The 15,651-nt window shown below is 35.7% G+C and overlaps 1 protein-coding gene across 2 annotated transcripts in view; it reads right to left on the bottom strand.

Moving 5' to 3' along the window:
* GDAP2 (ganglioside induced differentiation associated protein 2) overlaps positions 1–15,651 on the bottom strand; it is an 80,234-nt gene that overhangs the window by 21,933 nt on the left and 42,650 nt on the right. For both annotated transcript variants that reach the window (XM_055312126.1, XM_055312127.1), the window contains exons 11-13: positions 12,719–12,858; positions 12,015–12,069; positions 2,374–2,517 (exon numbers count right to left, since the gene is read on the bottom strand). In XM_055312126.1, the coding sequence (XP_055168101.1) occupies positions 2,374–2,517; positions 12,015–12,069; positions 12,719–12,858 (339 nt within the window). The remainder of the gene's footprint in view (positions 1–2,373; positions 2,518–12,014; positions 12,070–12,718; positions 12,859–15,651) is intronic.

Raw genomic sequence — 15,651 nt, forward strand, 5'->3', positions numbered from 1 at the left:
TGGGTTGTCTCACTGTGTGCCAAATCTTAATATAGAATGATGGAACAAAACAGAAGAGTAAGGGCAAATTTTCTGACTTCATTTGGCTAACTTCATCTTAATAAAAATGAAGACAGTTAACTTTATGGTAGATGGACCTCTGATTACATTTATGGGACTTAGGATTCATTTCTCATTTTTAAGGAAAGTATCTGACAAATTGTGTTTTAGTAAACCATAAACAGAAATGCTTAGCATTAATGTAGGTAATAGGAATGGAGAATGAGAGATGAAAATAGCAGTGCTTTGGGGCACCTGGGTGGCTCAGTTAGTTAAGGGTCTGCTTTTGGCTCAGGTCATGATTCCAGGGTCCTGGGACTGAGCTCCACATTGGGCTCCCTACTTGGTGGGGAGTTTGCTTCTCCCTTTTCCCCTGCCTGTGCTCTCTCTCTCAAATAAATAAATAAGATCTTAAAAAAAAAAAAAAAAGAAAGAAAATACCAGTACTTTGTGGTATATTTACATTATTTGTTATGAATGGAGCATTCACTCTAACTGGTTTTGAACATGGTAGGTGGTTAAATGTTATTTGAGTAACTAAGGGAATCAAAACTTTTTTTTTTTTTTTTTTTTTTTTTTTTTTAGAGACAGGGTGAGCAATGTAGGGGGTAGGGGAGGAAAGGAGGAGGGACAGAGGGAGACAGAATCTCAAGCAGACTCCACACTGAGTGTGGAGCCCAACATAGGGTTGGATCTCACAACCTGGAGATCATGACCTGAGCGGAAATGAGTCCCACGCTTAATCAACTGTGCTGGCAGGTGCCCCTAAAAGCTCTGAAATTTTTCAGAGCAGATGCTCTGGAGTAAGATTGATCCTGGGACCATAGCCAGGAAAATAAGAGAAGATCTAGGAAAATTTACTTTCTGATTATAAATCTGACCAGGTATTAAAAAGATTTTTTAAAATTAGGTAGAAACAAATCCCAGGATTGGTTGCATTTCAGGATACTTGAAAAAAATTAATGAAAACTTTTTTTTTTTTTGGTACTTCAGAGTTTCCTATCAAGATCTGTTATACTAACCACTCCTATATCCTCACCATGCATGGAAACCATGCTTAAGAAACATGCCTGAAGAGATAACTCTATTTTGAAGTTCATCTGAAAAGAAATGGTTCACTATCCATCTTTAAGATTTCCCCATTCCATTCTACAACCATATGTTTTTAGGTTTCTACTATCTACATTAAATTGTGATAAAGTAAGAAGGGCAAATCTAATTCTTAATGCTATGAAATAGAGCTTTTTATATTAGTCTCACACTGTGAGCAATATATTTTCTGAGCAATCTATTTTCTCTATTTCTGGAAATAGTCTTAGAACTTTGAAGAACTGTTGCCAAATTTGTATACTCTCTTCTTTGACTAAATCTTGTATCCGTAAGAATGCTGACCAGGAGCCTTTCTGAAATGGTCTCTGTAACATTTTGATATAGATAGATAAAAATTATCTTCTAATCACCTTCAAAGGTTCCTTACATTCCTATAAAACTTATGTCACTATTCTAAGTCACCCAAGACCTAGAAAATAGAAGCCCACTGAAACCAGCCAACAATGACACATCATGCCCTGTCTTTTCCACTACATGCAAGGCACAACTGAACATGATAATAAATTAACCAACTCCATACTCAATTCCTTTTCTCTGATTCTATTTGTCATTTCTCCCAGCAAAGGAAAATATTTCCTTACAAGGTAATATCCAACCACTTACTGGATCTCCACCTCAGTGCTCCACAGGGTACCTGAAACCTAGTGTGTCACAAACCACACACCACCAATCTCTTCTCTTCCACTTCCTCCACCCCCTCACCCCAATGTTCTTCCTCCAAAGAACACTGTGGTCGCAATACCATCCATCAAGTTTCCCACAGCAGAAAAAACTTTGGTAGTCATATTAGGCATTCTTCCTCTTTCATCTCCCCTAATGGCTTACTCAGTCACCAAATGCTGTGGATTTTATTTCCTAAAATGTCTACTTCTAAATCACTCTAAGATCTTTAAGCCATTGCCATTATCACTAACACAGAAAAGCTAGTCAATCCTAAGAAAATTAGGCAGAAGTGGTAGAAAAAGGACAATATAAGCAAGGATTGGCTTCAAACCAACAGCAAAAAAATCTCTCATTGAAAAGTTTGTTGGGGTCCTCTATTAGGACAATGCGTTTTCCTAGTTACTGTAGGAAAAGAATGTTAAGTGATACTATCAAGTTTACTAAAACCTGCTAATTGCATTAATATCATCTTATAATAAAGGATGCTGTGCTCGCAAGCAGTGTCCTATAGAATAGTTAAACTACTGCACTAGGTAAGGGGGGACTCCTGGTACTTCTTACCCTGGCATCATATTCAAGGACAAAAGGAGGAAAGTCAATCTGTTCTGGTGATATGGCAGAGAATAGCTGGTGGAGGCTGTCCACATGGTGGATTTTGTCCTTCAGTCCTGAGACAGAAAAGGTGGTAAAAAACCACGTTGATACCTGATTAATAGAAGAGAAAAACAACTTAAGCCAGTGGCCAAAGTAACAAATACAAATATGATTTTGAAGATTTATGCTAGATAGAAACTATAATTCAAAATTGAAACCTATGTCCGAAAAAGCCTTTAATAAGTAATGTTTTTTAAAGTGTGGGTTGTAGTTCATCAGTGAATACAGCATTCAGTTTAATGGATTATGAACAGTAGTAAAAACGATAAAAAAGGAAACACAGCAGAGTAACATTGTAAGGCTGAGCAAAGTGTTGCATGAAGCTTTTGTTTCTGTTAGGTGTCTGTCCTATGTGTGTAGTATGTTGTCATGCGATACATGCTTCTTACTGTGGGCAAAACCCCTACACTATTTGGTAGAGTAATTGATTCATTGGTACTCTGAAAATGGTTAACATCTCCAAATTCACAAACTCTTTTTTTCAAGTGAGACTGAAAATAAAGTTTTGCCAATATTTGATACATTACATTTATTTTTCAGTTGACACCTGGCATGTGGTTTCTTTCTTAGTCAGTCAAAGCAAATCTTCTGTGGGTCTGGAGCCACCTTTGCTCATTTCACTTTATAACATGCAATCTATAAAAGCTAGTCAGCAAATTTGTTGGCTTCCGAAAAAGCAAAAAATTCTTAGTAGCAAACAATACTGACATAAACCAGGCAACAGCTAGAACTCACAAATTATTGTTCATCTATCTAAATTGCCAATCTAATTAGTTATGTATACCAATGGCTTACACAACAGTTCTGTAAGGTAGGGACAATATTGTTGGTATCTCCATTTTATTTACAGAAGGAAGCGTGTATATAAACATGCACACTGGCATAGTGTACGACAAATGCATGTAACTGTATATTATACATACACAACACTCTGGGCATCTGCCACTGATGCCAAACTTGTCACATTTACCAGGGGTGTTCCAAGCCTCTCACATATTCCATACCCCTAATATGACATATTTCCTTCGTGCCTCCTTATAGAAAAGGCATGAAAGTATAGAGACAACACTGCACTAACTTATCAGTATCCTATCCCAAATCTGCACTTGGTAGAGACTCACTTCCATTATCATTTCTCCCTTACAGCTCTAGATTCTCTCTTCTATTGAGTTTATAACACCTGAAATTTACATTGCATTTTGAACACTGATTTCTATTTCTCAGTATTTCAGTTTCTTATGTCCATTTCCATAATCTCCCTAGGACTTGGCAGACAATCATAGAGTAATAGTCTAAAGTTTTATGAGATACAGACAGAACCATCATTCTCAAAGTATTTGATAAAGAATGAGTAACTAAAGATAGGACTTATTTTACAATGATTTTTATAGCCTGAATCACTATTCTATTTTGGCTACACTACCAATGATTGGCACAAGGCCTCAATTATTAACATTTCCCTCTGCAACGTATCCCCTCCCATTTTACCAAGTTTATTTGGAGAGGGGTGATGGAGGGGAGAAGAGGCACTTGGCACTGCTACAGCCAGGTTAAGTTAACTTATGTAAAATTAAACAGTCGCTTACTTACATACCCCAAATCAGTTTTTGACATCAGCTTCTTTAAAGCACAGGCTGTTACATACCTAATTAACAGAAACTTCTGCAAACTAGATTAGTGAAAACTTCCAGATTAGGAGCTCTACAACCAGCCACAGAGGTAGTTAATAACCAGTAAGAGCTATGAAGAGGTCATAGACATCTTATAGATTCCAGAAAGAGCTTAAGAAAATAAAAAAGATTGTAGAGTCTCAACAGAGAAGCATCTGAAGGCTGTGTTAAGAGATTAAGCATTTGTGCAAGGAGTTAAACATCTACTGGTCATCTATGTACTAAGCACTGAGTTGTAGATCTTACAGGATAACAAGAATAGAGCCATTCCTTTAAAGGGGGCTTGGACTGTAGTAGAGGAGCTAGATTATTAGCATAAGAATAACAACCAACTAAGACAAAATGTACTAAATGCAATGAATGGCCCACAGAAATATGTGAACACCTACACATACAAGGAGCTTCTGCTCTCTGGAAAAAGGGAGAAAAATACAGAGCTATGAAGGCCTAAGGAGCAAACTTTTGTGCCTTTGTTCTCCTGCCTCAAAACCCTTTTTCCTTGCTGCTTTTGTATGCCTGGCAATTGTTCTTCAGAGCTCAGATCAAAATTCACCCCAGTTCAGAGGCCTTCTTTGACCACTCTCCACCCAAAACTGGAAAGGAGCTTCTAAATGTTCCAACAGTTTGTTTACTCATGTTACTGTGTAATTAGCATTCTGTATTATATTATCTATGTATATTCTCTATAGACTTGCAAACTCCCCAATGCAGGAAATGTCTTATTTAATACTATATTCATAGTATGTAATTAATGCCCAACAAAAGAAGGAACTTCATATGCACTGGAAGAATTAACAAGTGGAGGAGTAAGATTTTCTGGGTATATTATTATTACTGGGTATTATTAATACTGCTTAGGAATGGTTTAATATTTCTTCATACTTCAACAAAAGTACATTGTACTTCAATCTGCGCCTCAGTTTTTTCATCTATAAAATGAGCAAGTTAGACCTACATGATCTTTAAGGTCCCTCTTAATTGTACATACAGTTCTATGAAAGGACTCCTGAATATGCTACACTATACAAAATGGGGTGGCGGTGGTAAACTCAATGAGAAGGCTGGGTTGGGGAGACTAGTCAGTGACCTCAGGCGTACAATCTGTGAAAGAGAAACACATTTCTCCATCCCAATTTCTGCCATTACCTCCTTCACATCCTCCAGGAATTGGCAAGAGAAAATTACTTCAAGTAGACAGACGGCGAAACCCAGTTAGAAATATTCTGTTTAATGCTGACACTCAGCATTGTCTTCACTTTAAAAAAATTTAGTTTTATATAGCTTAACTTTTAATTCTCAATTATTTGTAGGGCATGAATATACACTTATGTAGATAAACTTGTATTACTTAGTATCTACTATTTTAATGAACTGATGAAAACTTGAAATTTGAAAAAGACTACTGTGATATTTTGTGGGTGTTGGAAATTTTTTCACAAACTATTCACAAATGCAAAGCCATGAACACAGGATCACAAAACAATATAAACTAGGAAAAGACTGTTCACACAACTGTGCACTAAAATAATATACTGGAGCCAGAATCAAGAGTGGGTTTACATTCTGTTAGTTTGCCTTATATTAGTCAACTTTGAAGAAGAAAAATAATACTGATTTATATGAGCAGTCAATTTATTACCATTTTGGGTGGAGTGGCCTGGAAAAGATCTGAGGAGTATCGAAATCAGAACAGTGTGATTCAATTGTTTTACTATCCTTTGATTTCATCTTGTTATTTTATAATTATAAACATCCCATTTAGAGTTTTTGACTTAGTATGAAAGAACAGTGGATTTCATTATACATGGGTTTTATTCTCTCAATCCTCCCTGATTTCCCCCACCCCAAAACATTATGAAGAGGTAGCATAACGCTTTTCACTTTATACATCTTTTCTTCAGCCTCTGCCCAGCCTGCCACTGACTCCTATCTGAAGCAATTCCAGTGACAGCCAAAGCTAGTGGCTCTAACACTGAAATTTCTGGTAATGTGCTTACATCAATGTTGCAAGGTGGATAAGCTATTTATAGACTCTACTGTGGAGGAGGAATTAAAGTCATATCTTAGCAAACAGTGGCTATGTATTTTTCTAAGTCTGGTACAAAGAAACACTATTCTGATAAATCTGAATTTGTAACAGAAGTAAAGAAAGTTATAAAAATGTCTATTCACTAAAGTTGAAAGAATTTTTACAACGAACACCAGTATAGACACATCTAAGACAATCATTAATGTTTTCCTTATCACATATCTACCATCACTTATCCATCTGTTGATCCCTTCTACTTTTTTGCTATATATATATATTTTTTAAGTATTTATTCATGAGAGACAGAGAGAGAGGCAGAGACAAGGTAGAGGGAGAAGCAGGCTCCATGCAGGGAGCCTGACATAGGACTTGATTACGGGTCCCCAGGATCACGCCCTGGGCTGAAGGCAGCTGGTAAACTGCTGAGCCACCCAGGCCCTTTTTTGCTCTATTTCCAAGTAAATTGCAGCTATCAGTAAGCTGTCCCCAAATACAACATTCGTCTTTCTAACTAGAGTTCAATGTTCATTCAGTTTCTTTGCTATAAAATTTACATTTGATGAAGCATACAGATTTTTGGTGTACTTTTGCTGTTTAGGCAAATACATACTATACATATAAAACTCCTACTCAGATATAAAACATTTTCATTACCCCAGAAAGCTCCCTCATGCTCCTCTTCTCTTAAGGCCCTCTCCAGAGCGGCAAACAATGTTTTGATTTTTTTCTACCATGGATTAGTTTTGTCTGCTCTAGAATTTCATAAAAATGGAATCATACAGCATGATTTTTATGTAAGGGTTCTTTCCCTCAGCTTAATGTTTAAATTTTAAGATTCCTGTGTGTGGTTTTGTATATCAGTAGTGTGTTTTTTTTTCATTGCCAAGAAACATTCCATCATAAAAATATACTAGAGCTTACTTATTCATAATCCTATTGATGGGCACCTGGGCTGTTTCTAGTCTTTGGCTGCTATGACCAAAGCTGCTATGAACATTCTTAGAGAATTCTTTGGCACATATGTTTTTATTTCATTTGGGTAAATACTTAGCAGTGACACTGATGGCCCACAGACAAGGTATATATTTAGTTTATAAGAGATTTTCATAACTCTTTTCAAAGTACTTGCACAGTTTCCAATTCCTACTTATGATGTAGGAGAATTCCAGCTGCTTCACGTCACTGGCAACATTGGCATTGCCAGTCTTTTAAATTTTGGCTATTCTGATGGAAGTGTAGTGGTCTCTCACTGCAGTTTTTAAAAAATGTGTCTTTTAATTAAGATGTAATTAATACGCATGCACTGCACATAACTGAAGTATACAATTTGTTAAGTTTTGGTATATCCATACACCCATGAAAATGGTTTCATATCATAATCAAGAAAAAGGACATAGCCATCACTACCAAAGGTTCTCAGTATCCTTTGTAATTCCTCCCTCCCACCCCTTTTCCCTGCTCAGAGGTAATCACTGCTCTACTTCCTATAATTACACATTAGTTTGTATGCCCTGGAATTTTATATGAATGAAACAATGTGTTATACTTGTCTGGCTTCTTTTACTCAGCATAATTATTTTGAGATTCATTTGTGTTGCTGCAACTGTATTAACAGTTCATTCTTTTTTTACTACGGAGTTGTATTCCAAACTATGGTATGGATATACCATAGTTTGGTTATTAATTCTTCCAGTGATGGGTATGCAGCTATTTCCAGTTTTGGACTATAAGCATCTGTGTAGAAGTCTTTGTATGGATATACTTTCATTTGTCTCACATAAATACTAGGACTGGAATGGCTGGTCACATGGTAGGTATACCTTTACTTCTATAAATATACTGCCAAATTGTGTTCCAAGGTTTCTATAACTCGGATCACTGATCCAAATATAAAATGTTATAGCATATGAGAATACTAGTTCTACATTCTCACCAACATTTGATATGGTCAGTCTTTAGCCATTCTAACGGGAGTGCAATGGTATATCATTCGATTTAATTTGCACTTTCCTAATGACTAATTATGTTAAACATCTTTTTATGTGCTTATCTGACATTATATGTTTTCTTTGGGGAAATATTTGCACAAATCTTCTGCCATTTCTAAATTGAGTTGTATTCTTCTTAGTGATTTTTGAGATTTCTTTATTCTAAAGAGAAATCCTTTATCAGATAAATGCTTTATTTACAAAGATTTTCTCTCTGGCTGTGACTTGTCTTTTTACTTTACTTTCTTAACCATCTTTAAAAAGGCAGAAGTTTTTAATTTTGATGAGGTCTAATTTCTTTTACGTATTGTGCTTTGGTGTTGTATCTAAGAAATCTCTGTTTTATTCAAAGTCAGCAAAGCTTTCTCTCTTATATTTTCTTTTTAGAAGTTTAATAGATTTACATTTTACAAGTTAGGTCTTTGATCAATTTCCAGTTAGTTTCCATGTGATGCAAGACATGGATCAAAGTTCTTTTTTTTTTTTTTGCATATGGATATCTAATCGCTCCAGTATCATTTATTGAACAGACTGTTCTGACTTCGCACTCTTCTCAAGTACCAATTATCTATATACACATGCGACTATTTCTAGATTTTCTATTCTGCTCCACTGATCTATATATCTATCTTTATCCCAATACTTCACAATGTCTTGAGTACTGTAGCTTTAGAATAAGCTTTGAAAGCAGGGAGTGTTGGTCTTCCAACTTTGGTTTTCTTTTAAAATAGTTCTGACTATTTAAATTCTTTGGATTTTTATCGGTCAATTTCTACAAAAAAAGCTTGCTGAAATTTTGGTTGCCATTGAATCAACACATTGAACAAGCATAGAATTTCACAATGTTAAGTCTTCCAGTCCAAAATATGTCTTCCTTTACTTAGGTCTCCTTTAATTTCTCTCATGAATGTCTTGTACAGTGCACAAGTCTTCCACGTCTTTGGTCATATTTATCCTTAAGTATTCAATATATTTTGATGCTAGTATAAATAATATTACTTTTAAAATTTCATTTGGATTGTTTGTTGCTAAAATATACAATTGATTTTTAAATAGTTATTTTAAACCCTGAAATCTTGAAAAAAATCAGCTACCCACCGAGTGTAACAAAATAGTGGAAAAGCTGATAATAGACAGTATCTGATAAGACCATGTAATCAGAACTGAACAGAACAGGAAAAGCCCTTCATTTAACGAACTGTTCCAACACTGTACATTTTTTTTAAGCCTGGCCAAACAGTATTCTCATAAGCATAATTAGCACTTACTAAGGGACCAAAAGGAAATTTGTAACTTTTAAAAAAATTACTTAAAATATTTCATGCACATTTTAAAGATAGTATTTGGATGAGAAATTCAATAATTTTGTAAACAATGAGAAATCGAGAAATCCCAAAGTGAAAACCATTCTTTCAGTGAAGCCTTCATTCATCTCTTAATTATGAAGTGTAATGAAGACTTTTTACTACTTAACTTAATTTCTCCACAGTGCTTTAAAATAATGACTGCTTCTACTGTCTTTGATGCTTTTCTTGTCCACTGGCTCCCAGAGCATTAGTCAATCTTGGCTCCTCTGCTGATTTTTAGATTACTTCTCCTTGATCTCCTTCCTTGATCCCAGGGCTCTCTCTTTAGTTGTCCTCTTTGCAACTTAATTCATTAACATAGTTAAAGAGTGAAAGCTCTATTTACTTGATGGGGACTCTCAAATTGATATCCCAATCCATGATCTCCTTTATCTGATGACACTTGGGAGTCATGGATGACACAGTCATTTCTCTCACCCCTACTCATCTAATAAATAACTATATCCTGGGCTTTATGCTGAAATAAATCCTCTTTTTCTCCAAATCCCACTGATATAATCAGGGTTTGGCATTTTTTTTTGTTTTGATTTGTTTTGCCTAGACCTGAGGTTGGTCAACTTTTGCAAAAGGCCCTAAAGTATAAATTTTAGGCTTCTTAACTCATTCCCTGAGTCTTGGGCCTATTGGCTTCACTGCCTCCCCTGACATGTGTTTGGGAACTGCATATAATTTTGAGGGTTGTTGAAGACACAGGAATGAAAGAAGGTGATGAAAGAATGAAAGAAAAGGATGAGAGCTTGGGAACATTAATACTCAAAGGATGAGCAGAGAGAAGGCACAGCACAGGGAACTGAGAGGTAGCAGCTAGAAGTGGGAGAAAACTCGGCAAAGTAAGTTTCAAGGAAGCCAAGACAAAGTGTTTCAAGGAAGAAGGGACCATCTGTGATCAAGGCTGCAAGGAAAACAGGTAGAATAAAGATGATCAGTAGTTTTGCTGCAAGTAGCTTTAGTTGTCAGAGTGGGATTTGGACCAGAACTTAAGGTATTCAGAAAATGGAAGACAATGAACATAGATTGTAGATCATACTAAAAATTTTAGTTGTTAAGGGGAAGAGAGAGAAGTGAAGGCTTTAGTATGTTTAAAAGTGGGTGATTTAGATCCAGAAAAATGGGAGGAGAAAGATAAAAATTGCTAAAGAGAAGGTCCTGAGGAGATGGAAATATATTGTGTAGTTATGAGTGGAGACTCTACAATTAAAATGTCTAGATTTAAACCCAGCCTCTGCTACTTAATAGTTGCTTACCTTGGAAAAGTTATTTAAACTCTCAAACATCAATTTCTTTGCCTGTAAAATGGGCATAATACTACTATCTCCTTTGTAGATCTAAGACATAAGCAAGATAACCCATGGGAAGAGCTGGAACATACTAAGTGCTTAGAAAACATTAGCTATTATTACTATGAGATCCAGATCACAGCTAGAGGGGCTGCTCTTCATTAAGAAGAAACCCAATTTTATGACAGAAAAGGAAGCAATGATAGGAACAGATGGCAGGTAAGTCTGGGGGAGAAAACAGACAGCTCTTTACTGATGTTTTAAATTTCTTGGTTAAGAACAAGGCCAGATCAACATCTGGAATGAGGATCTGCTGGTAGGAATGGGCTTGAGGACAGTGGAGAGCCCTGCTGGGACACAGTCCAGTGAAATAACACAGGCCCCTTACCAGTGAAAGCTCCATAAGTCTGCTTAGAAGCCCAAAATCACATGGCTCTAAGACTTCTCCACCTGTGCTCAGCAACCCAGATACGGGAGTGAAGAAAGCAGAGTTATGAAATATCTCATGACCAGGTTTTGATGGGCAAGGGTGATGAAAGAATAAGAGATCACAGGTTATTTTAGGCATTAACAGCAATGACTGAAATGACAGAACATGAGTTTTAGGCTGGATAGATAAGGAAATAAAGACAAAAAAAAAAAAGATATTTTCAGAAGGACTAAAAGAGTATATGTCTTGATGAAGTCAAGATGTAAGACTGGATATTATGGAGAGTAAAAGAGCAAGCTAGCTGTATTCTAACTCCCACAAGTCTTGCAGGCTAACACAAGGTAGAAAATTAAGTAACGAGAATGAAAAACATAACAACAGAAGACTAAAATATTACAGGGGTACAATGCAGGAGTACCTACTAGTTGCAGAATTAGTTGGGGAAGGTTCTTTATGGAAAGCAATTGTTTGAAGCAGAGATCTGAAGGGCAAATAGAAGTTAGCCATGAGTGGAGGAAGGAAAGTATATTCTATATCAAGGGTATGAGCAAAGCCCAAAGCACAAAGAGCACAAAGAGGCTTATATGAATTGCCTACAATGACACTGGAGTTAAAATGGGACCAAAGTGTTAGGACCACAACTCAGTACCACTTAAGATGAATGGTAAACAAAGAAATCAGCAGTCACAGGGGTGATAGTAAGAATCAAGATCTTGAAACAGAGCTTAATATGCGGGCATGCAGTGCACTGAAATTCAAGATTTAGCCAAAAAGAAACACACTGTACCTTTGAACGAAATGTTGGATGAACAAAATAAACAGCCTTCAAATTCCTCTTGTATCTGATTTGAAATAAAAACAAGGGTCAGTATGTCATGTTATGGATAATGAACTCTTTGCTAAAATACAGAAATATAGGAAAAAATTAAAAATAACTCTACTTATTGAATTTTAGGTAAAATGTCAAAAAATGATTCAGAGAACATTTCATTATTTAAAGTACCTGTTTTATATAAGATATTGTTACTCTTAGCCGTGACAGAGCCATCTACAGGTAGAACAAAGTAAAATCATATTTAAGAAATTTTTTATATATTGCACTAGAATCTCTGGGATAAGAGATTAACATACTCATGGGTCACTGGGTCAAATGAGATAATATTTATAAACATATTTTGATAAAAGTAATATAACACACCTTACTAATGGAAAGCATTGTTTTTGTTACTTTATATACAAAGATTGGTAATGATCCCAACACTTTTTCAAGATGTTTAAAAGCAGGGAAAAGTTTACACAGGAATGTACTTAGATGCAAAATGTTAGAGTTAAGAAGGGCCTCCCCATATAAAAACATCTTATCTATTTTTTATAAAAATCTATGTTATCTGTGAAATCTTTTCACAGAATATGAGCAATGTTTCCTTATTGATTAATGTTAGGAAAGAAAGAAGCTATTTCCCCTCTTCATAATTTGCAAAAATAACTAACTTGACATCAACAACATCGTAGAGTTTCTTCAGGAAGTCAGAGTCCAGGTGATTGTATTCGCTGGTCAGTGTGTGAAAATATACTAATACATATTCCTTCACAGCAATGTGATCCATTACATGGATAAAATATAAGAGAGCCTAGGAAAAAGAGAAGTAAAAGTAAGATCATCTTGCACTGTGGTCTATTTCACAGAACCAAGAGTAAGGCAAAATCCAGAAGATTAGTCTAATCCATGCCCTTGGCACTGCAGATGGACATCTCTAACTAATTAGTATCAATTCTCTTTTTAAAAAAGCTTCAAGAAAATGAACCATGCCAGTGTTTAGTAATTTTCTCTCTCTCTTTTTTTTTTATTTTAGTAATTCTCAGAAATGCTACAATAGGATCCCTTTTGGCCTTGTAAGTGGTGGAGAAGAACATCCAGTCTTAAATAACTCTTCATATATTCTTAAGAGTTCTTTGGTCAATTGCCCGGTTTTCCCTCTCTACGATACCAATATCAATATCATTACAAGTACAATTTGTAGACTTCTGATCTCTCTTGAGGTTTCTGCTTGAACTCAATGAAAATTTTGGCAGCTGCTACTGGGATACAGACTTATGGCTCTCATGCAACCAAGAATTAGTACACAAATATATTATGAGTGATGCCTCCCTCTCATGGCTCACTTTGAGGACTATTTTTCTTGGCATCTTTAATGTTGATCTGAATGAGGAAAATGAGAACAGGTTTAGTCAGTAGATGGTAATGGGCTGGGCAGTATTTCTAACGCTCCGAAAGACTCAAAATTTATGATGATCTGGGTCACATTAGAGAAACAGTAGAGAAATATTCCATTACAAGAAGGATGAAATTTAAGAGAAACATTAAACACAAAGCAGAGATACAATATGGGCAGGGCCAGGGTGACCCAGTAGTATAGCTATAAATGACGACATAGAGGAAGCTAAGAGTTACCAATTGAAAGATTATTATCAAACAGGCAATTTCCCAATTCTCCTCAGGAGAGTCCTTGGCATTAACATGAGTGGACTGAGACGGATTAGCATCCAACTGTTATCAGAACTGACAGGGGAGGGCACTAAGAAAACACACTATCTTTCTAGTTTGCTGGTTCGGACCAGGATTATGTTATATGATACATCATGAATATCCAGAACACCAAGCAAGTGCACACCAAAATCAAATGCAGAGATTTATGCTTTTATTGGTATCAATCACATTATGATAATGATAAGAATGAATGTCATATTGATTGTTGATAACACAAAACAAATGACTACAAGTAGAAATTTACTAATGGTATCATTTACATCAGTTGAGTTTTTCCTCTGTGTGTGTATTTTTACTATTATTTCTGCTTCTACTGGATTGTTTCTGGTCCTCTTTCTATCCATTCTCTACCCCAGGGCAATTAAAATACTCATTTTCAGTATTAAGTTCCCCATCTTTAACTTCAGATTTTTTCATTATAAGGAGGTATAGCCACATGACAAAAAAAAAAAAAGTAGAAAACAAATTCTCCCTAAAACCATGAAATCCATTTTGAAATATTTACATTTTGAGTTTTTATCTTTATGCTTAAAAAAAGTTAAGGTCAGTGTATAGGCAATTTAATGTATCACTTTTTCTCCTACTGATACTATGTTATAAATATTTCTCTACAGTACTTGCCTTTAAAACCATAATTTTGAAGGGTCATATAACATTCCACTTGTGGGTACATCGTAGGTACATATTGGGAATTTAAGTTACAATTCTGTGCTACAAATGAGCCTGTTGTAACATGCCAACTCCAATGCCTCTATATTGTACCCAAACACCAGGACCAGGAGCCTAAATGCTTAGCCAGAAGCAATTACAACTCTGTTTTATCTTAAAAATGGATGTGATTTTTACATTTTTAAGTACATAATTTGTTACTATAGTTAGGAATGATTTATTAGTGTTTCTCCTCTCTTACAGTAAGTTTCTAATAAAACTGATGTTCTAAGATTTACAGATTTATTTTGCAGATTCAATGAGTATTCCAACTTGGGCAGTTTCAGGGGTGGTAGTTACTTCCATACTTCAGATTATTTCCTTAGTACAAATTCTCAGGAATAGAATTCCTGGGTGAACAGATGTGACCACTTTTATCATTTTATTTCATCTTTGATGACAATGATTATTATTTAAAAGTTCTGGCTAAGTTTTGAAGGTGAAAAAAGGTATCTCATCCTGATTCATTTTTGTTTTTGTTTTTTTTGGATTATTAATCATTTTAATTTTTAAAAATTTTTATTTTTAGATTTTATTTATTTATTCATGACAGACACACAGAGAGAGAGGCAGAGACACAGGCAGAGAGAGAAGCAGGACCCACGGAGGGACCCGACGAGGGACTCGATCCCGGGTCCCCAGGATCATGCCCTGGGTCGAAGGCAGCACTAAACTGCTGAGCCACCCGCGCTGCCCACTAATCATTTTTAAAAGCAGAATTATTTTCTTATTTTTATTTGCCATTAATACCATTTTTTTTTATGAATCAGCTATTTCTGTCCTTTGCCTCCAGATGAAGGAATCATGGATTTATGCTATACTACATCTCTGACTTCTCTTCAGATAGAGACTCAAGAGTTAATTTTTCTTTTTTCAAGAAAAGCAGTATTTGATTGTTAGTACAATTATAATCCAGAGTGATTCCAACCCAAAACTTGCGACTTGCGTCATACCCGAAACAGAGCAGCTGCATTTTTGGAGATCACATTATGGCATTCCAGAATTTTTGTTTCTCCTACAGAATAAAACCAAACCCCTAACTTACTGAAGTGGTATGTGCCAAAATACAGACCCAGGGCCGCTCCTCGGCCCAGGTTCACACAATTATGCCCCATCTTCTAAGTCCTGATTCCAAATTCATATCCTACTAACTGTAAAAATCAACATT

Source organism: Nyctereutes procyonoides, unplaced genomic scaffold, assembly GCF_905146905.1.
Source record: "Nyctereutes procyonoides isolate TBG_1078 unplaced genomic scaffold, NYPRO_anot_genome, whole genome shotgun sequence".
NCBI classification, from domain to species: Eukaryota; Metazoa; Chordata; class Mammalia; order Carnivora; family Canidae; genus Nyctereutes; species Nyctereutes procyonoides.